At 34.0% G+C, this 23,680-nt stretch overlaps 1 protein-coding gene across 7 annotated transcripts in view; it reads left to right on the forward strand.

Moving 5' to 3' along the window:
• Imp (IGF-II mRNA-binding protein) overlaps positions 1-23,680 on the forward strand; it is a 58,841-nt gene that overhangs the window by 27,013 nt on the left and 8,148 nt on the right. For 2 of the 7 annotated variants that reach the window (XR_015809934.1, XM_088187624.1), the window contains exons 1-6: positions 17,650-17,804; positions 19,318-19,488; positions 19,646-19,999; positions 20,078-20,336; positions 20,524-20,682; positions 20,762-20,977. Coding sequence is in view for 6 of the 7 variants with exons in the window: in XM_088187624.1 (XP_088043750.1) it covers positions 17,698-17,804; positions 19,318-19,488; positions 19,646-19,999; positions 20,078-20,336; positions 20,524-20,682; positions 20,762-20,977 (1,266 nt within the window). In the remaining variant the exon portion in view is untranslated. Of the gene's footprint in view, positions 1-11,054; positions 11,406-17,649; positions 17,805-19,317; positions 19,489-19,645; positions 20,000-20,077; positions 20,337-20,523; positions 20,683-20,761; positions 20,978-23,680 lie in introns of those variants that run through there. The other 5 variants (XM_088187628.1, XM_088187626.1, XM_088187627.1 and 2 more) reach the window with 5 other exon arrangements.

Below are 23,680 nucleotides of genomic sequence, written 5' to 3' on the forward strand. Positions count from 1 at the left end.
TTTTTCGGAAGGTACTCAATCATGACATCTTCAGATAGTTCGGATAAATTAGTAGGATGCCCTGGTCCATTATCCAAAATTAGCAAAGCCTTGTTGCTTAAGTTATTGTCTCGCAAATATTTTTTCACTTCTGTGCAAAAGTGATTTTTGAACCAATCCTCTAAAGTAGCTTTAGTCATCCAAGCTTTCTTGTTGGATCTCCATATGACGGGTAATTGTTTTTTATTTAGTCCTTTAAGAGGCCTTGGATTTTCGGACAAATATATAAAAAGTGGTTTAAGCTTAAAATCACCCGCGGCATTTGCACCAAGTAGCAAAGTTAATCGTTCTTTAGACACCTTATAACCAAGCGCAGATTTTTCGGTTTTTGAAATGTACTTGCAATCAGGCATTCGCTTCCAATAAAGCCCTGTTTCGTCTACGTTAAACACTTGTTCAGGTTTATGACCACCTCTTTCAATAATTCCCTTTAAAATGTTGGGATATTCCTTAGATGCGGCCTCATCGGCGCTAGCTGTTTCACCTTTCATTTTAAAATTATGCAAATTGAATCTATTTTTAAATTTTTTAAAAAGTCGACATCGAAAAAAAGTTTTTTTTTCCGTTATAGCGAAACATTTTAGGCCGTATATCGAAAACGTGTCTTAATTAAAGAGGGCCGTTATAGCGAAAGGCCGTATAAAAGCGGCCGTATAGCGAGGTATGGGTGTATTATTAACAGATGTATCGGTTCCTTTCACACATAACGATTGACTCATTTTGCAACGGCCAACTCTATGCAAACATACTCTCATCAGATAAGTCAGATGTGCTCTTTATTTTCCGTTTCCGCTTAACAATCTTATAAATAATGTTGACTTTGCCTAGACCACCCGAGTGAGCGAGAATGCGTCACAATTTGTAATTCGAATGTTAAATGTGTTTCAACAAACAATTTATTTAACGTCTGAACAACGGCGCCGAAGGTCATCGAGTGTGTTTTTTCTAATAATGTGCGGACAGTCATTTAAATTAAGCATGTACTCGATTTCATTAATCGTGCTAATGGTAGCTTCATATGGTACGAAGTATTCGGTGATCATTGCTCACATGGCAACTGGTCACAGGAAGATTTCTCACGTTGACTATTGCTCACACAATTTAAGGAACGTTATTTAATTTCAATATTAACAGGACACAATGAAAAAATCAAATGCTTGAATAAGATATATTCTTAAACTTTTTCTAAATAATTTTATGCTGTTTTAAAAGAAAAATATCCGTTCTAAATAATAATGTGGCAATTATACTCCGTTTCTTTTAACATAAGTCACTTTGAGGTCCATTTTGTCATTATTCATAAGTAAAAAAGATACGATATTCGGTTGTACGCCCCACCAATTTGCTTTAAAGTACAAGATGCGGATATACGATCGATATACTTATCATTACTCCTTTCTATATTGTAAACAAATTTAAAGTAATTAGAAATGTTACTATATTTTTTTTATATTGAAATAGTGAAAGTTATAAGCTAACAATTTGAAGACGTCCGTGCGCTGCGAGTGTCGGAATAACAAGCGGACCAATGAAATATCGTTGGAAATACGAAATACGCCTCAAAGTGACACGAAGTATTTTTGATTTAAAAATCGACAATTTTAATTATAAAAACGTTATGAAAGCTGCTGATTTGTTAAACAAAACATATCAATAAACAGTGATAGATATAAAGATAATTAAATTTATAATAGCTAATCGTTTAACAATTAAAATAAAAGCAAATTAGTGCAATGAATTTATGTATATTACTACTACTCTGAAAATATATGTTAAAATTATTTAAAATAAAGTACATAAAAAACGTATCGATAGACATAAAATTTCAAAATATCTCAAATAGCTGGAAACGAGCCAGAGATAAACAAATCCTAAATTATTTTATAATTTTCTTATGAGAAGTTGCCTTGTGACCTATATTCGTATGAGCAATAGTTCACATGAGCAATCTTCGTGTGAGCAATAGTCCGTTTACCGGTACGAATGTATGCAATTTTATTAACAATATAACGATATCATCGCGTTTCTAAAGAAAAAGTTTAAGGTATTATAAGGCAACAGTTTGAAATATACTATAAACTTCATATTTGAAAACATTTTTTGTATCTTATAAACAATTCTTACAATTTTAATTAGTCTATTATTCAAGTTATTTTTTATAAAAAAAAATGTCTGCGTAAAAACCTTTAATTGAATCTTAAGACATTAGTTCGTCTGGGATCTTTCTTTTGTTTATCCTACGGAGACAGAGGTGTACTTTTTATCGTAGTCATTTTGCTTGTCTAGACTTTTTCTATTATGTGGAATCTGTTATATTGTGATTCCCAATCTGCGAGTTTCAAGCAAATATATCTTATTCTAGTAATTAAATAATCATTTTAAACCACTAGAAATAAATTTGGTTTGATAATATTTGTGTATTTTTTCAATAAACATGATTATAAAACGAAAACAACTGTAACATGTACATCAGGCGCTAATTGAATTATTTATATTGCTATTTAGTATTTTTTTAAATAATTTGTAAGGAATCAGATATGACATTTTTTGCTTCCAACAAAGACTTTTTGGATATCGAAATATTTGCAAAATAAAAATTGCCCGCGGACTAAGATACGTTGGATAGCACTGCTCTAGCTAAAAGCTATAAAATAAATTAATAAACGCTCAACTTGACCGTATCGCTTCCCAAACCGATGTAATCTCGAGAATGAGGAATTCACGCAGTATTTTTAACTATTACTATCAATATAAAGTTTAGTGTGTTTTTTTATATTGATGAAAATGAGTCAGAATTTAACTATTAAATGGTTTAGTTAAGATTTATAGCTGAATAACGAAGGTGGATTTCACACATCTATTAATTATTTGCATAGTACGAATACCACGATTCTTAAATAACACAAAAGTCACTTCATATATTATGTATCATAACTAGCGCCTCTTTAATAAATTGACTATTTATATAATAATTATATAAAATTGTATCACGAGTGTTGAGAAATCTAACTTTTTTGCAGGTGGGAATTATCCAACAGTATTGTAATTTAAAACTGACTAGTTTGGGTATTTTGGCAGGTAGTTTTTCTATAGTCTTCTAGGCCGCATTGTTCGACAAAAAACTGTAAAGGTGCATATAGAATGCATTATTTATTTTCTAGTGTAACCATATTACCAATGGGTCGCTTACAACTTTAATTTTTACACAAAATATTTTAACATATTACTCTTAATGTTAACACTGAGCTTGTAATTTCAGTGCATCAATATCTGATAATGGAAGTATTTTTAAAATGCTCGTCTTAGCCATTTGCACTCAAGTTGCAAAGGGCTAATACTAAGTGATTATGTACGCTCATCGACACAGTAGTTGTGAGAAATATAACAGGTTGAATATAATATTCAATAAAAATAGCCATCGAATATTACAGAAATTGTTTTATTGATTACAAGTAATACAAAATAATTTATAATAAAAATATAACACATTATAATTTTTAATTCAATTTCCAACGTATGGTCACCCTGCTCTTAAAATAGCCCTGATTTAGTATTGGTAACGTTCTCATATCGGTGTAAATGTATTAGTATGTATGCATGCGTAGACGCACCCTTATTTTCAACACAACAATGATGAGCGTTGACTTCCTGGATGGATTATACAGGTAGTTTACTAGGAAAACGATGAAAACGGACATTTATTATTATCAAAGGATAACATTTTGTAGCTTTCTCGTGTACCGCTGGTTGACTACAGTGTCAAGAAGCTAATACATTTGGGTGACCACTTATTTTAAAATATTTATGGTTCATCAAAGAAGTTCATCATTCAGATTTGCGTGACGATTATATACCTGCATTTTTCTGATACAGTGGTGTCGAATCGAGATACATTTTAATTTAATTTATTATAATTATTATTTTACCAGTATTTAAAAATATAAATAAATAATGATTTACTAGTATTTTTTTAAATAAATAAGGATGGAATAGCGTAGTCTGTAACGCCTCAGACTATTAACTCTGAGGTTGCGGGCTCGAGCCCCGGCAGGGCACTCGAATTTTTATTTATAAAAATGCGTTATTGTTAAAAAAACTTGATTATAAATTGTATAGTACGTAATAATTCATAATTAATTTTAGTCTGGTGGTTAATACTTACTTGTAGGTATTAATTATGTCTGATTGACTTACTCAGTTGATACAGATTTGTCCGTTGTAACGATTTGGGCTCACGCCTGTCAGGCTATCAGCATTGTTAATGTTTTTTGATTATAGGTAATAATACTGATTTTACCTTCAAATTTTACAACCGATTAGTTAAGAACCAGGCACACAATATTTCCGAAAGTTTTGCTTCAAGTATTTTAAATATGGGCTGAGTATTTCAATAAATTATGTTCCTCAGATAATTTGTATTAAGATGCAATATCTAAAATACTATCAGTTCAAAATACATTATATTGAGCCACAACACAAATTATTTTTACAATAATACCATAAAAATAATTATCATTAATCTCAAAAATACAACGTAGGCAATAAAATCGTCAACCGCTCATAAATCACTGACTCAACCAAAGAGCGATCGGAGCGATCTTAAGACAGGCACAATGGAACCTTAATTTGTCATCCAAAAAACCCATATTATTGCAAAATATATAAAGGTAAACGCATAAAATCTAAGTTTCATTCATTAAAACCATCCGAGCATTACTCACCTTATGAGTTCAAAGGGTTACATTTTTGTATGCTTCATACGGGAAAAATAAACGTACTATCAGAAAGAGGCGTCATACTCTTAAGAGTTCATGATATTTTTTATTATAAAGTTATAAACTAAGTCTAATAAAGACACTTGAATAAATAATTTGCAAGTTTGTAGGCAACAGTCGATGTCGATAGAATAGCATATAATTTGATGTTTTCTAAAATTTTAAATTCTACTATAAACAGACAGTGTTTCAAAGTGAATTATGTTATTGATCCTATTCTCGGATAGTCACAATTTCGGTTTAATTTTGAACGCCGACGCTGTTTATGAATTGAAACGTTCAATTCATAAACTGATGTTTATTTAAATGAGCAGTGATATACACTAGAGATGATAAATTAGCCATTTTCAAATTCAGATCCAACTTTTCTATTTTGGACTGCTTAATGTTGCACTTGCCATCTCAAACTTTAAATTCTTGTTGGAAAGCAATTTGGCCCGAATGTGCTGCAGTCAATGAAACCAATCAAACATCGAGAGTTTCGGCTGAAATAATTTCTTTAGCACAAGGTTTTGGAACATTTACCCAAAATTATGTCGACGAATTACTTGAGGATGATGTCATGAATGACAATGATATCATTGTCATAACTCTGTCCATATGTATATATGCAGACGAGAAGAAATTACATACAACGGAAGTAGTACTATTGATATCGGATTTTTTTATAAGGCGGATGTTCTGACGTTGATGCACACAACAAAAGTATTCGATTATCAGCACACAGTCAGGTCAGTCAAACACGTGGCCCGCGGGCCGCATGCGGCTCCATGAAAACTTTTTTGCGTCATTCTTATATTGAGGATATTTAGCGCCTCAAGAAAAAAAAAGTCATTTCGGAAATTTTTTGTTTACGGATTCTGGCGGAAGCTTAAAAAAGGGTCCCATTTACAAATAATTTTTTTTATTTTCGGCTCACATAAAATTAAATCTTATATTTTTGGCCCATACCAGTGATCGAGTGTAACAGGCCTGCAGTAGGCATTCGCAATCTGACTAACGTTTGTTTTGCCCCGTCGGAAATGCAACGAATGATATTTTTTTTATATTATAAATCATCATTGTTTCGTGTAATTGACTTTGTATTGTTATCCTCGCATTGGATCGTCATTATCTTATTATCTCGTGGTTAAAAAACAGAGCATTATAACTGGACTTAGTGTAACTCTTGTGAACGCTGTAAAAGTCGGCAAATTCGCGACATTTTGACCTTATATGGTGCCGTATCTCTGCTTGTTAGATTCGCTTCTGACATTGCTCAACATATTTTCTAGTGTTTCTAATCACATTTTGTATGAATCGAACCTGTAGTACTTATTGTTTGTAATGGCTTTGTAATAATTAATTAAATATTGAGTTGGTTGGCCTTTCGAGTTCTTGTTTCTTTTTATAAAATCATTGGCAACCGAAAAATTGCGTTAATTTTGCGTGAACATGTGGGTTGGATCGTAGACCTCGCCGCATCATTCAGTTGCAAATTTGTTGTCATTTTGCCAGCCGTTCCCGAGTACGTTAAACTCTCAAATACGATCATCATCTATATTGCCCTCGTCTGAGATTGTTTTATTACATAAAAGCTATAAAATAATTGTTAAAATTGAATTATGCGAGAGACCAACGACCGACAACCGCTGTCATTCAAGTCGTCAAATTATTATATCTACGATAAAGACATTTATTAACTTATGTGGCAATAAAAATACATACAATTTTATCTCCAGTTACTGGCGAACTAATCACTCTTTGTTTGTATTCTCACGATGTGTTGTAAGAATGCACCTTTACTGTTATTCGATAAGTCTGAAAATGTATTTTTTTTCATCCAACGCAAGGTCGCGATTATCAGTTACGAGGTCAGCGTCTAGTGAAAAGCGATATTACAGTTGTTTGCTTATATGGAGCGTTTTATCCCAAGGACGAAATCTTAGACGGGTTTTTCTATCTCCCCAGTATGTTGAACTTTAGTAAAAGTGTTCGACCGACCTTTGAACGTTGTACGTTACAATGGAACGGGGGACTGTCCCCGTTTATGTTAGTCATGGTAATTCGTTTGTATTCGGATGGAAAGTACTGCTCTGATTTTTCCTATCGGAATATTGATCTCGATCTATTGTCCTCTTTCCGAACATAAATTTTAGCATGTATGCTGACATTATTTGACAGTTATTCCACAATGCAATAATATCGAAATCTCAAAATTCGTTTAATCAGCGTTTTCACTCTTTTTTTGTAATACACTACTGATGAATATAAACTTTACTTTGTACTTAAAACTCGATTCACAGAGAAGCATGCATTTTATTCGGGGGCTTACAATTATTACAATACCCAATAACGTCACTGGAAATTGGTAGATTATCAGTCGATAATGCTTGTATTTTCACTAATCGTTCCGCTAGTTTCGGGAAAATACGTACCGTCTTAGAGAAAGAGAAAGCCCTTCGTGTTTTAATTAGGCAAATAAAAGTATAATCGCAGATTTTCAATGCTTTGGCTCTAACCTTCTGAAAGATGATGTCTCGCCATGGCTTCTGTGCATTCTTGCAACAAGTATTCGCCCCTGTTTTGTTACGATTATTACCAAAAATGCAAATTTTGATCTCGTTGGTGCTACAGATTTTTTCTCTCCTCGCTCTAAAGTCGTATGTCGTTTTCCGACAAACTATGTATATGTTAAATTTAATATAATAAACGTGAATTTCTCGAGAAAATCTAAACTAATGTATTCCAATCAAATATCGACAGAAGTCAGATACGCTGCATTATTAATTAAGCACAGAAACCACTCCGAAACTCAGCTGTCCAAACTACTGCATTGATACAGTTGCGGAAGGGATCGAGATCCAGTTACTATCATAAATTATTTTTATGTATTTTTAAACTATGTACATTCCAGCTAATATTTTAGGCGAAACGTGCAAAAGTTTGTAGAATTACAATGACAATATCATCGCTTTCGTCAAATCCTTTTGTTTTTAAATGAGCAAGGTTTTTTGTTTTATGCGTTGATTATTCAACGGTAAGCTCTTTCTGTCGCAATCTTCGATCCATTTAATTAAACAATATTCCATTCTAGCTACTATTTTACTTGCACCTGAAAAATATGAATGTTTTAATAATCATAAAGATGTTTTTATATCATAATATTTAATATGAAATTACTATACGCGGTTCGTGTACATGCGCAGTTTATGCATGCACACTAAGACCAGTGTCCACTGTTACGTTACTGGAAGAGAAGGAGCATTATCTTATCTAGAGATCTGATGGTCGTCAACGGTCTCAGCAAATATTAACGTCATCACTATAACGAATGTTAATTGTCCCGCCGATTTTTATCCCTTATTTTTACCGTATGAACACATACTGCGTTTCGTCATGAGTGTCATTAGGGGGGGGGGGCAAGTGGAGGCACTTGGCCAGAAAAACGCATGTTATTAATGAAATACTATGAATCCGAATGAAATGGAAAAAAAATAAACGACCAGTGACTCCCCTGGAAAAAGATGAAATACTATAAAGCTTAATGAAATACAAATATTAGTAAAAAACTATCAATAAACTGGCAAACTTTGTCCCCCCCCCCCCCCTCCGGAAGAAGTTTTACTTTTACTAAATTATATATTTTCTTCATCTTTTTCTACAATTATTCTCCATGTGTTAATCAATTTTCAAAAATATTGTCATTTTGGAAGCAATAAATATTTTTATGTCGTTTTTGTAAAAAAAAATGCAGGGATCCAAATAGATCCGTTTGGATCATTCTGAGAATACGGTGGGTGAGAAAGGTGCTCCCAAAAAAATTCATTGATTTTTTCTCTCGTCTGCTTGGATACACCAGGGGGAGCGCAGTCTTTTTAAATTTATAAAGGAAGATCTTTTTTGTGGTTTGAGTCGCCTTTGAACGAATTAGCTGGGCACAATATCCGTCTGTCTATAATCCAATAACTCATAATGAATTATGCCCTTCATATCCCACAAGATGCATAACATTGTCTTATTGGAGTGTAATCCTGTTCTCGGGGTTTGATTGACATCCAACCTATTACTTGAAGTAAAGGATCCACTTCTCATCTTCAGTAACAATTCAAAAATAAATCATTAATTATTGGCATATTGAGATATTACAAGGACGATTTATGTTTTGGATTGGAATTTCAACGGCATTATAGATTTGTAAGTTCCTGAATAACATATCGCTGAAGTTGCTTTCTAGTCACATAACGATAAAAACAATATAAATAATATAGAAATGTGTATCTACTATACCCTATTTGCGTTAACAGTCAGCTCGAGAGCTATCCATTTCATCATTATTCATAATTGAGAAAGAGATGGCAAGTTTGGGTTTAATAGCTAATAGTAAATCTGTAGCTAGATAAATATGATGTACCTACATGCGAAAATAACACAGATGTATATTGAAGATACGCTTATTTCGGTTTAAATTTTCTATCTAATGTCAAAAAGTTGTAATAATCCGTTCCGAGTATGTTTTTTACGTTCGACTCGAGTCGTTACAACTGTTAAGGACCGGGAGGAGGAATCGGCAAGATGAACGATTAAATGTCGTCACTCTCTCTATCTTCGAGTTCAAGATCAAGTGCTATCTCTTTATTTCATTCCAATATTTATATACATTCAACACGTGACGCATTTCCTTATGACACACCAGTGATATAACGCGTGATGCATTTCTCTGTGACCAAAGAGAAGTGCAGTACTGTTTTCGGTATCGAGAATAATATTGATTCATCTCTTCGTTCAAACGAATGATACAAAATCGATCCCTTGTTTTCTCTAATTGCTTCACTATAAAGAAACGTTCATATAACTCGATTTTGGGCGATTAACAAATTACGTCGAAGCATAGCAATTGTGTCCCAATCTTATTGAATTAAATAATATTAGGAATACATAGTTTTTAAATCATAGTATATAACACAACGTCGGGGGTGGGGGGGAGAAGAACCATTGCCCCCCCTTTGAATTTGGGTAGAAAAATGCATTTAATTTAATGAAATTCTATGAATTTCAATTACATATATTTAAATAATTTCAATTAATAGTATAATTGTTTTTTTGTCCTCTCCATTTGGTAAAAAATTGCTTTATATATGCTTCATTCGTGTCTTACTTATTATAAGTCGTAATATTGTTATTAAAAGTCTTAATATGAACACTATACCCTATTTGCGTTAACACAGTCAGATTGAGAGCTATTTATTTCATCATTATTAATAATTGAGAAATTTTTTGAGAGGTTTTAATTTCTATAAATTTGTTCAAAATATAAACCCAAATTTGTCATCTCTTTCTTAATTATGAATAATGGTGGAATTGATAGCTCTCGAACTGACTGTTAACGCAAATATAGATAATCTGCAAAATTCATACAGTAGACCCCCGAATAACACGAGATGTTCTCTTTGGATGCGTGTAGTTGGGGGACTAGAAAATACTCATATATTTTTTGCAATACGTATGTACGAGAATCAGGTGTGAGGTGAATATCCTCTTTTTGTATCGCTCCCACATAAAGTAACGGGCGCCCAAATAACGTGTTATTGGGGAGTCTACGGTATTTATGTTTTACACAAGATGTAATTTGCTCCACATTTTACGTTTTAGACAGAATCATAAATTAACAATAAATTCTTGTCAATTCTTATCTTCTATATTCGGGTTATCGTTGTAATGCAGATTTGTACAAATATATTATGCGTCTTGGACTTCGATGTCAGATCATTGTTGATATTCCTTTCCCAATACACCCGACGATGTGGAACGTAGACATATCCACTTATTTGTTTCAATGACAATAGTTAATTTACTGAATTGTCGATAAATTGATGATGCCATTATTTGAATGTATATACAGTAGTCAGTTTTTCCTATTAATCTGAACCTTTCGGAACGAATGTTCAAACCAATATCACTGTCGCTGAAATTGTGTTCGATTGTCAGTTCAGTTTATTTATTGTAAAAACATATTTGGAGTAATTTCCATGTCCTTGAAAAGCTAATTCCTACTGTAATATGTGTATTAGTTTTCGTGTGATAAGCTTAACTTCAATATACGATAGACAACACCAAGCGGATCGTTCACATTTTGACTCATCAAACGTCATAATTGTGGAAAGTCAGTGACACGAATTCAGTGTCCTATTCATAGGTCTTTTCGAGTAAATTTAGAAGACCCTCACTTTCTTATCTGCGAAGTGCGTAGCAGGAAGCAATAGTGTAGTGTCGGTCTTCCGAAGCGCTACACCGATCTTCAGTGGCTCCTGCTGCTTTTGGAATCTCCGATTCGTCGGTGGTTTAGCTGATAACCGTGCACTGTTGCCGCGCTCGTTGCACGCCACTGACGACAGGCGACGCCACTAGCAGAGCTCTGGTGCGCTTCAGTGCTGCTCCGGCCGTCGAAACTGTTGCTCCGGCGCTTGGCGCGCGCAACGCACGAAGCACGTGCCGCACACCTTCGCAATTCTCCGCACACCTGTCGCCGATCAAATCCTCCAAAATTGCTCCCCTAACGCCCTACGATATGGCGCAGCAGCAGCAGCCGCAGCAGCAACCGGACAAGAACAGGTACCGGATTTAACCTAAAACGCGCACCCTCGTCCTATTATTGTCATCGTTACTCTTATCAATACGACATTGCATAATTTGAATTCCGATCGTCCACGTGGTCGGCGCGCCATGCGGCCATGTTGTCCCGGCGTTTTTACGATTCAAAAACATCGAGAACCGGTTCGTGCGCGCGCTTGTGTATGTATATGTAACGCGTGCGTGTGTGTTGGGAGTCGCGCGCGCGTGCGTAGTAACGCGCTTTCCATTCATGAGCTTATCAAGTGATAGCGCGCGCGGGCAACGCCTCTCGTGTGTGCGACTTGGCCGTTGATGTTTCGACGTGACGAACAATTTACCTAATTCATTCCTACCTTTCAACTTTGATAAATGCATCAGGAATGTCATATTTGCTGTTGAATTTGAACAGAATTTGGAGTGTGCACAACGCTAAAGCTCTTTCGATTGGGCGTCGGAGATACTCAGATTCGTTGTGCGGAGCGCGTGCCACTTTAATAACTTATATTTACAAGAGTCGTATACCTGTTTTTGTTGTTGTTGTTGTTTAACGTTGGGTTATTCATTATATTATCAACGTAGCGTGTAATCAATGACGCTTTTTTTGAACTTGCTCAAGAGCGCCGTTGACAACCGTTGCCAGCTAAATGTAATTTTCTTTTTTTTTCGGCAACCGAAACGTTAATCACTTAAGAGTCCTTTTTGTCCATCTGTTTTTTTTATTAACGGCTATTTAAAATTATAATTAATGAATAATATTATAAATAAATAAAACGTATTTTAAATATTTCATATGTTATATAAATATCTATATAATTTAAAAACAGAAGAAATTTATAAAACAATTATTATAAATAATAAACTTTTATGATCTAATTAGATTATGAGTACATATCTTGAATTATAAAAAATATTTTTCAATAAAAGATTCTAATCAAAATTATTTGAAATGTAGTAATAAATAAATGTAATTTAACTAAATTAATATAATACGAATATTATAAATATATAATTTTACTTCAAAAGTTATTGCTTGCAAAAAAATATTCCATATAATAATTATTTCTTTTTATTATATTTAATGACCATTAACCTTTATAAGTCCAAAGGTATCTATGTCATCCCTAATATATTTTCTATTTTCTGAAGCCTGAAATGAAGTATAAACGTATGATTTGTGATCCAAGATTCTCAATTTTTACATTTACGTACGTATTTATTTAAAAATATTTTTTTTTAAATTTAACTCACTATTTCGACAATATATTTTGAGAGCATTAAATTGCGAATCCTGAAGTTGGTGTTGATCAATTGTCATATATTTATTATGTTCTATAACTTTGCGATGATTAATTAGTTGAATGCTTTATTTTAATCGAGAGTAGTCCTTCAGTTGTAAGATAGATTTTTGCTATACACTGTTCATGCTGAAGGATATCGATTATGGTGACCAAACTTCAGTTTCCAAACATTTACAAATTTAAAGGAATCGTTTTTTGTATTTCATTAATTATGAATAATAATATAAATTAAATAGTCGCCTCTGTATTTTTCAGTGAAGTTATATTTTTACTATACTTTATTTGCGTTAACACGGTCAGTTCCAGACCTATCCATTTCATCATTATTCATAATTGAAAAAGAGATGGTAAGTTTAAGTTTACGCCCCACTATTAGCTCCAAAGCACACGATACGGATATACGTTCGATATTCTTACCATTAAATATAAAAAATATATTTGTGTGGGTTGCTCTCGGCATTATAAAGGTTAAGTGTACTTAAAATGAACCAAATCATGATCGTTTAATTTCTATATGTCAGTAGGTAGATAACTGGCTGTTTGATTTATGTGTTTTTGTTAAGTGATTTTTTTACTCCAAAATGGGAAATGTTAATTCAAATTATATAAAGGAGCAGCGAATCAATTTTTTAATACCCATGTAATACCCAGATTTATCATTATGTAAAATATGTCAATACCTAGCTTTTTTATTATTCTAGCTTCTTTATTGCGACTGGAAATTTCCTTCCATTTACCTTAATCGTACAGTTAAAATGATATTCTATATTTATGTTACCTAGCTAACGCAAAACTATTCGTAATTTAAAAAAAATCGTTACACGTTTACTTCATTACTGGATAGAATAGTTATAAAAAGCTGAAATGCAAATAAACATTCGATGTTTCTCGTGTATTTTGTAAGTAATGCTCATATTGCTTAAAAATATCAATAACCAGTGCCTAAAAACAAATCGGATAGAATTATTAAAATAAAATAAACTATATTAACTTAAAAATAAACAAAATTAAAAATACACGTAGAGCAAGTCAATAGATAACATACATAGAACGAATAATAAAACTATAACGATAGTGAAAGAACCGATAAAATATTAATCTCGACAACCATAACTCGTGATAAAAAAACAGTGTCGCCCCTCAGGGCGATCGACCAATACAGGGCAGAAATTTAAAAGCTTGTGATGATCACGCGTTGACTGTTGAAAATAAATATACTGTAGGTATGACGTATGCAATTACTATGGTCCATTCACTGTGTTTGATATGAATGTCATTTTAACCCCTCGCCCCATACGGTGCCAAATATAGGCACACTTGATTGGGGCTTATTTTATAATAAAGAAAATCATGTGGGTACGCCCCTAGAAATATACCACTCGGTGATAAAACGAGTCCTTTAATCAGACAATGGGAGCACGAGGCACATTGGACTTGTATTCTTCAGAAATCGACAATAACGGGTTTTTTCCCGAAATATAACTCGACTTATATGTATGTATGCGTACAAATTACACGCCGATTTCATATATGCCATTATTTATTCCTCTCATTGGCGGTTTTTAGATATGGAAAATTTCGGCAAGATTCAATTCCTGCATAAAATGTAATAATACACGAGGAATGTTCCATTTTTATGTCCTTATATGGTCATCTACAATTTTGTTTTAAAAAAATATACATTCTAAGCCTAAAACAAATACTTAAATTTAATTTAATTAATGAAATTTGGCGATCTTAGATTATATATCAATATAAACAACAAAGCAATAACTATATCTTCACATAAGAATTCGACAAAGGGTTAAATGAACATTTTCAACTCAAATATGGTTTATGGATTCGTTCGACATGTGAATTCCATCCAATTATAACTTTTGAAATCTGCAACGATGGCGTTTATTCCGGTTTATATCCCGTAAATAAATCACTTGTTTCGGTTATATTTCAAACACTTGTTGCGCGTTATTTTTGAAATGTTTCCGAAAAGTGGTGTTAACTCGAGGGGTGATGTTAACTAACTTTCGCGCAGCCTCGATTTAACCCTAATGGACTTTATGTGGGGGTTACCTTTAAAAGTCAGGGGTGCAGTAGAATTAAACGATCTCTCATACAATATCCTAACGAATTGTTTACGCGAAGCTAATTAATTAATGAATAATGTTCAACCAAAACCTATCAGTACCATTGTAAAATTGCTGATGATTTCGTAATCTTTTATATCATAAACTTCATCGATGCATAGTTTTCATCATTAATGAGAAAGTAGATGCATCGTTGACACATTAGTTGCGAAAGTGATTGGTTTTCAAGGCACTTACAATTTATCGCTTGAGCTATTATTCTGCCCATAAACATGCAGAATAGGAAAGTAATTCTTCGTCAGTTGCAATAATGACATAACTCAAAACATAGCTATTAGCGAGATTAAATTTGTAACTTGATTAGCATGTATATTATTGATATTGGGTCTAATCATAGATTCTCAAAGTGAGCGATAGACGAATCTCTGTGGACAATGCTGGCACATGGAGAAGTGGGAAAAATAATGTTGTACGAAAATGTTTTAGTCATTTTTTACTTATAATAAAGTAAAGTGGCCGCTGTAATATATTTTTTAACAAGTAGTTATATATTAGAACCGAGCTGTTGCGATACTTACTTATTTTAATTTTTTTTTTAATTTTATGAAAAGCAATTTATATGTAGCAAATACACTCAGGTCTCTTTTTATACGATAGATATGTTCTATAATTTTCTAAAACAGCATAAAACTAAATCAATGAGTTAAAATATACCGAAAATCACATAAATTTCAGAAAAATAATTAATCTTACCATATTCATTCTAAAATGTTTATTCATATTTTTATAAAAAAGTTGACAATCACTTTTATACATTTTTTTAAAACCGTTTAAAACTAAATCAAAGAGTTCAAATATACCGAAAATCTCATAAAAAAAGTTTATTAAATTTCAGAAAAATATAATCTTATTTATTTTTTCTAAATTTATATACAAACATTTTATAAAAAAAGATTATCTTTTTTCACATTTTTTCTTTAGAATTATCAACGCTATATGAGTGTTCGGCATAATTTGCGAACTGGTCTATCATCACTACATATGTCATGAAGATAATGATTCTTCACAAATAAAATCGCATGTTGATTTTTTCTCTTTGACAATATAATCAGTGATTAAACTTTGCTAATTTTTTGTACAATTCCTGATATTCCGGAGGAGGAGTCGTAAAAAAATCGACCGATTCCGACTCCTATTTATAATTTACTTTAACACGCTAGGTGCTGCACTAAAGAGCGTTTTTTCCGCGCTTTAAATAATCAAATCTGATTTAAGAGCTTCCATAAATTGGCTTATAATAAGAACAATTTTTTTAAAATCTTATTTAGATTGAATCACGGATGGAACAGATTTTAGATTTAGTATTATTAAAGATTTAAGATTAGATTCAGTCAACCTGGCAAAAATAAAAAAAGCTTTTTCTCTTTCAAGTAAATTTTTTTTAATCTAATTTAATGTATTGTTTTATTTAATATAAATATTTTATATATTAAGGACGTAACGTCTCAGACTAGTGACTCTGAGGTTGCGGGTTCGAGCCCCGGCAGCGGCACTCGATTTTTATTTATTAAGGTGCGCTGTAACTAAAAAAAAACAGCCCACATATATAGGTGTATAGCACATACTAATTTATAATTAACAATATAGATGTCACTGATTCCCAGACTTTCAGTCTGACGGTTAATACTTGTAGTTATTCATTATATCTGATTGACTTACTCAGTTGGTACATATTTGTCCCTTGTAACGCATTGATGTTACGCCTGTCAGGTTACAACGGAAGATTTAATAAAAATAAATATGCTGGCAAACATAATCTTCATAAAATGGTCAAAACGGAGTCGGTAAAAAATTTTAACTACTCCATATCAATAATATTGGTAAAAATGTTGTGTAAAAGTATGCATTTTTTTGTTTTATTTTAGTAAATAATTTAATAGTTAATTCAAAGTTGTTTTATTTTCAAACTTGCTATTTGAAATTCTAAAATTACGTAACGCCCGTATATTTTGGCCAAATTAAAAAAATATACGGGCGTTACGATTTATTATTAAATAAGATAGAAATAGTTTTCTAAAAGTGGGCGATTAAAAATTTTTTAGTGGATATGTGGGCGATGTGTCAATAAAGCTTCAGAATTGATGATATAAACGATCTTTTTTTTAAACTTATTTCCATCTAGTATTTAGGATAGCGACATAAAATTGCCCACGAGAGAAGCATTCCTCGGAATTATTGAGTGCAGTCAGACATTAGAACAAAATTAAAACTTATATAATTTCTACAATTGTATACATTTTCGCACATAAATTCCATCCCTTGTTTTCAGGATGAAAAAATATTTTGAGTTGAATCGAATGACTTTTTTACCCCTAGTGCAATTTTACAGGGATCAGAATAAGTTAATTTCACATGGTGACATGTTTAGGAGTATGTTATAAAATTATATTTTTTCATTGTACGGCGAGTTATTTCATTATCGTAGTAGATAGTCACTTTTCTTGAGCATTGTTCTCTTATAAAAGCGATCCAGAAATTGTTTGTTTGGCACGAACAACTTGAACGTCAAATCGTCATTGATTCTAGTTGAAACAGTAATACCCTAGGTGTGGAAAGCAGCGGGTGAACCGTTCCGCATAGACAGTTTTCAAGAATACCCAAGTACTTAAGCGGCTGAGTTCTCGACCCCGTCCTCGAAATGCTGCTCGGCAAGGGGAGTGTGAGGATCCACCACTGGGCCGATGGTTTTTCGACCACGATCGTGGCGGCGCGTCGGCCTTGGCGGATTATTTCGGGAGCCGGCCGGCGCGCTTATCGCGCGCTGAAAAATGTACAGATGGCGCCACTTCTCTTATCGCGCTGCCGACCGCCAGTCAGTGTGTGGCGGCGGTATTTCAGTTGGAGACCGTCATGGCTGTGTCGTGTGTGTATCCGGTGGTTCCGAATCGAAACTATCTGTATAACGATCGTTTACAAGTCGCGGGGACAATCCCCTACTCGCCGTTGGACAATTTTATGTAAGCGACTAGCGGGCGGATTGGTGTCAATCGGCTTAATAATGATACTACAGAGCGGAAATGGAAGAATATAACACTCATATTCTCTCATTTGTACATATTACAGTAGGCAAACTCGAGATCCGATTGCTTTAGTTTAAAATTGTAATGACAGTGAATTTGTCATGATATTTAAAAACTCCATTTTGTACTTTGTCCCCTTTTGCACCGAAGTATTTTCGATTTCTCTGATTATTTCATATGACTATATATAACAGGGGTGGCCAAATTTAAATAGTGCATTTTATTTTAATATAATAATTTTAACGTCTTACTACTACTACTACTGTGTGAATGTTAATTATCAACTATATATACCACCTTTATTGATAACTGCTTTTATTAAAAAAAAATTTTTTTTTAAATATTTTCTTTATTTGCAATTTTGGCCGCGTAGCGTATTCTTATTTGATGGCACAGTGAAAATATTTTTTTTATAAATTTTACGCGGGAGAAATGAAAATAGCATTTCAACTTCAGTCTTTCCTCTTAATTTAATATCTAGCTGGTTGTTGACATTTACATAGCTCTGGTGTTAAAACGACAAATCTTCACCAAATTTATGAAAATCGAGTTTTACAAATATTTTCTTTGTTGGTTTCAACATTCGCCGAAACAAATATTAAAAATTATTTCTGGCTATTCCTGAAAGTTTGAAGAAAAAATCTTCCGATTGGTGTTGTTACAATACCCAGTTGTAACATTTTGTCTGAAGGATTTATTTTTAATAATTATAATAACTTTTTTTTTTTATGTTAAATAGATTTTGTAACGAAATTAAATTAAGTACAGATAAACTATAATGGTCGATTCACATATATTAAATTGTAATTATTGTCGAAATGTAGCAACCCTATGTATAATATATATCACTATCACGCTTATCGCAATGCTCGATTAACGACTTATTCTAAAGTGACTTGAAACCACTAGGACCAAACTGTTTTAATATATAATATACCATACTTCATCTATTCATCATTCTCATCTCTGCATGTATTATATTCACTTATGTTTAGCTTGAATCGCGCATTGGGTGAAAATTTAATCCACAGCTTAATCATCTTAATTCCCATCACCCTGAGATTTTGATTCTGCACGGCTTCGTATGTTTTTGACATGCCTGTACATAAGCGAAAATGTTTTTCTTTCTCTTGTGCTCGCATGTAATACTAATAATAATTTGCGTTCATATCGCGCAAATAGCAAAGTTCGCCCCCTTTAACCTTTCGTCTGTGATATGCACATAATGTCACTTGAAATACTGTTTTCTGCAATCCAAAAATGATATCCTTATTATTCATGTTGTTTACCGAATCGGAGCGTTTTATTTGCGGATGCATGTCGCATCATCAGAATGGGGGTTTTTGTATATATATATATATATATATTTTATATATATATCGGTTTTGTCTCTCTCCCACACACCACACCACCGATTGCAAAAATAATGTGTATTGGCGTTTTCACACAGCAATTCGACAAAGATTGTGATCAGCGGCGTGCCACTTCAGACATGCTACAGTGACTTAGAGCCGCTACTCACGCCTTATGGCAACGTCCAAAACTGCGACAGAGTGAACAGCCGAGACGCCCGTTCGCAAACTGTGCAGATCACATTCGAGACTCAGGAGCAGGCTCAGCAGTGAGTACTTATTCATAGTAGATAACGGTTCTCTCGCCCCCATTCTATTCTGCTTACGGTCTCACAATCGCTACTTAATGTCGTAAACGAAAATGGCGCGGTATCATTATACTTGAAACGCTTCTTTGTCAGAGTTTTAACTTTCCGATCGTTACAGAGCCGCCAACGGGCTGAACGGCATGGAGATGGAAGGAAGCCGGCTCAAGGTGGAGTCGTTGGACCGCCGCCGCAACAAGCCCCAGAACCGACCCGTTCTGCAAGCGCGCCCCACTGACTTCCCGCTGCGCCTTCTCGTCCAGAGCGACATGGTAGGCGCAATCATTGGCAGACAAGGAAGCACCATTCGCACTATCACCCAGTCGAGCCGCGCTCGCGTCGACGTCCACCGCAAGGACAACGTCGGCTCGCTCGAGAAAGCCATCACCATCTATGGAAACCCGGACAACTGCACCAGTGCCTGCAGACGCATCCTCGAAGTTATGCAGAACGAGGCCAACACCACTAACAAAGGGTGTGTATAAATTCTGCTATGTTGTCGTTTATCTATGCACACGTATGCAGAAGCATTCATTGTCTAATCTAACGATAGTGACGCGTCCGACAGGGAAATCTCTCTGAAGATCCTCGCCCATAACAACCTAATCGGCCGAATCATCGGCAAGGGAGGCAACACGATCAAGCGCATAATGCAGGACACCGATACCAAGATAACTGTCTCTTCCATCAACGACATCAACAGCTTCAACCTGGAGAGAATCATCACTGTTAAGGGAGGAATAGAAAATATGGCGCGTGCTGAAGCGTTCATTTCTGCCAAATTGCGACAGAGTTACGAAAACGATTTACAAGTACGTACTGTTTATTTCTTTAATATCGATAACAAAGAAACTCTATTGCCTTTTATTTAAAATGGTCTTATTTGGTCAGTTTTTATATTTCACCATTAATATAAATAATTAAATATACTGACCATTTAAACTTCTTAATAGAATAAATTATTTGAAAAAAAATACTTAATTGTTGATTTGTTTTCAGGTATTAGCGCCTCAGAGTATTATGTTCCCCGGTCTACATCCCATGGCGCTCATGTCCACGAATCGCACAGGCTACTGCGGAAATCCCTACGGCTCGTCCATGTACCCGGCCATTCCCACCGGTCAGACCGGTTCGCAGCAGGGTAGCAGCGAGACCCAGGTTCTTGTTTACTATGATTGGCTCACGCAACGTGGCCGCACTATAGTGATCAGCGATTTAACACCACGCCTAATTATAGTCGCAATTGCAGGAGACCACGTTCCTGTACATTCCAAACAATGCAGTCGGAGCTATCATCGGCACTAAGGGCTCCCACATTCGTAATATAATTCGCTTCAGCGGCGCGTCCGTCAAGATCGCGCCCCTCGAGCAAGATAAGGCTCAAGAGCAGCAGCAACAGGCCGCGCAAGAGCGGAAAGTCACCATAATCGGAACGCCGGAAGCTCAGTGGAAGGTTAGTTTCATGTTACATGCATTTTGTATATATAAAAAAGGTATAATATCACTGCAAAAGAATTGAATCAATATTTCGATTGTCCTTCATATGCATCGATGCAAGACCTGCATTGATCATTGAAATTGCTTCAATTATAGCTCCTTGCCAACAATGTCACAATCTGGCAACCTTAGGGGCAAAAAATTTCGGTATTTCACGAGGAGAATTTTTATTTTAATCTTCCCAATCCCTAGACTTGCGAGTTTAGTTAAATTACGGTTTTCGGGAAAAATACCCATTTGACTTGTCGGCCAATGCCAATTATCATGATGACTGTCATCAATAATTGTCATCAATTGCTGCAATTGACTTTCAACTATATATGGGTTAATATAATATTACAATCTTTAATGGTTATAAAATTATTTTTCTATTTATATCACCATGTGTGTACAACTTCAATTTTTCCTGTCCCATGAATTATTACATATCTGAAAGAAAATCACCATTCGTTTTTATATAGTTGCGGATAATTAATAATCAGAATATATATATATTTATATTGTTAAGGTAGACACCACATTTTTTTAAGCTGTTATTTTAAATACCTTAGAGCCGTGTTGCTATTTTTTTCATTTGCAACATCAGGTAATGGTTTAATTCACCCGCATCACTAGCGGCTGTAGCTGCATGAAACGCCCCGGCCATATCACCGGAGTACGGCTTTAACTGCACATGCACATAGCAAATTTAACACGCTAAAAAATATAAGGACATACTGTTCATATGCAAATGATTCAACTACATAATCTATTAACACATTTTAGCCGTAGCGATATTTTTTAAGTTAAATCCGTAAATTTATTCTATTACAATTTGTAAATCCATTATTCATAATAATAGCATTTGGAAATCTATTCTTATTGAATATAGTATAAAAATAACGTGTTTTCCTAGATTCCAAATCTTTTCGTAATTCTTACAATTTATTTCTGCTAATATCATATAGCCAAGATTTTCTTTGTAATACAGTATTAAAAAGCGAGGAATTACATAGTATATCTGTTTCAAGATGTATAGTCACAAAATAAATTTGACATTTTTTCTAAAACCATGCTAACCATGAGCGTGATGGCACTCTTTGTATATTATGCTAAAAGTGCGATGACCGCTATCACGCTTCATTTACGCGCGTACAAACATCATCACAACATTGCTATTAGTAGGTTGACGGTTGATAATTGTGCATTTCTCTGTGATAAAGACAAAGCTACCGTTTTTTACTATTATTGTTAGAACTTATATACAAGAGTATTTGTTTATTCTTTATTTTTTAGCCATAAAATAGTTACGATGTCTACAATTTCCGACGACGATTTTATGGAAGGTGATAGTCTACAATGTAAACGTTTACATTATAATGATAATGTGGTATCTAAGTGGTAGGGACAAATGGCCATACAATCCTCAAGCAATATCTTCCAAATAAAAAACACCATAAATGAGATGTTAAATTTTTAGAACTGTGTGATGCCACAATTGTTTTTTAGGGGGCGTAGCCCTAGGGGTGGTTGACCTCGCGGTCAATGAGACTCTTCGGTGAATCCTATTAGATTGTTTATTAAGTTATAATTACAATTTTGACTGTGGACGATTACGGCGTGACATGTCTTGCGATGAAGGTATGCAGGTGATGATGTCTCAGGGCTCTGTGGCTGCGTGCAGCGAGTGTCAGGGTTGATCTGCAGGTCTGTCGGTGAGGGCGCGTGGCTGGTTCCTCCGGATGTTTGCTGATAGATCTTGGCTCTCTGGTTGTCTGCATCGCTGGCTCTGCTGGTGACGTCTCTTGTCTCGTGCCTCAGCCGTCCCTTCCGTATGCCTTGGGCCGTCTACATATAGATATGTAGGGCCATAGACTTAGTTATATGGCAGTAACAAACTAGAAAATTATCTAAACAAGAGTTTTCATATTTTCGTTGACAATTTTTTTTACCAGCATTCCACTAGCAAAACATTTTATTACCAGCATATTCTATTAATGATAAGTACATAGCTGTACAATTCAATAAGTACTGTCAACAAAATTGTATAAAATAGATGCAATTTCTCTGTTGAAAGATTTTTTATTCATTTGTATAAAGATTTTTTATTCATATATTTTCAAACATTATATTATTATCTGTTTATTAGTTATAAATAGGGATTCCAATCCCGGGATCCCGGGATCCCGAACGATTTTCAATACCCGATGAGTCCCGGGATTATAAAACATAATCCCGAATTTTTCGGATTGGTTGATTTATCATGCACAATCGAATTATTATTGACAACATCGTTATATTTCGTGTACAAACTTGCGCGAGTTGCACGTGTCATCTGTGAATCTTTGAGGCTGTGAGTCTGAACGTGCTTTTTCAGCAGCAGGCTGCTTAGGAACCAAAATCAGATCAAGGCTAAATGATAAAACACTTGATGCTTTGATGTTACTTCGTGAGTTTTATTCAAAATAATGTTTTCAATTAATTGTGTCTATGAATGTACATATGTAGATACATTGTCAAAAGTTCATTTTTTTCTTCCCAAATAAATATAAAAGACTTTCCCTTTTTTATTTTATTATATTATTTTCTAATTTAAGTCGAAGACTAAAATTATACGTACTTTATACATTGTACGTTATAAAAAACAGATGTAAAAATATATTGTATTATTCATTTTAAA

The sequence above is a fragment of the Plectrocnemia conspersa genome, unplaced genomic scaffold, assembly GCF_051122295.1.
Source record: "Plectrocnemia conspersa isolate PC_06_02 unplaced genomic scaffold, ASM5112229v1 ptg000006l, whole genome shotgun sequence".
Taxonomy (NCBI): Eukaryota; Metazoa; Arthropoda; class Insecta; order Trichoptera; family Polycentropodidae; genus Plectrocnemia; species Plectrocnemia conspersa.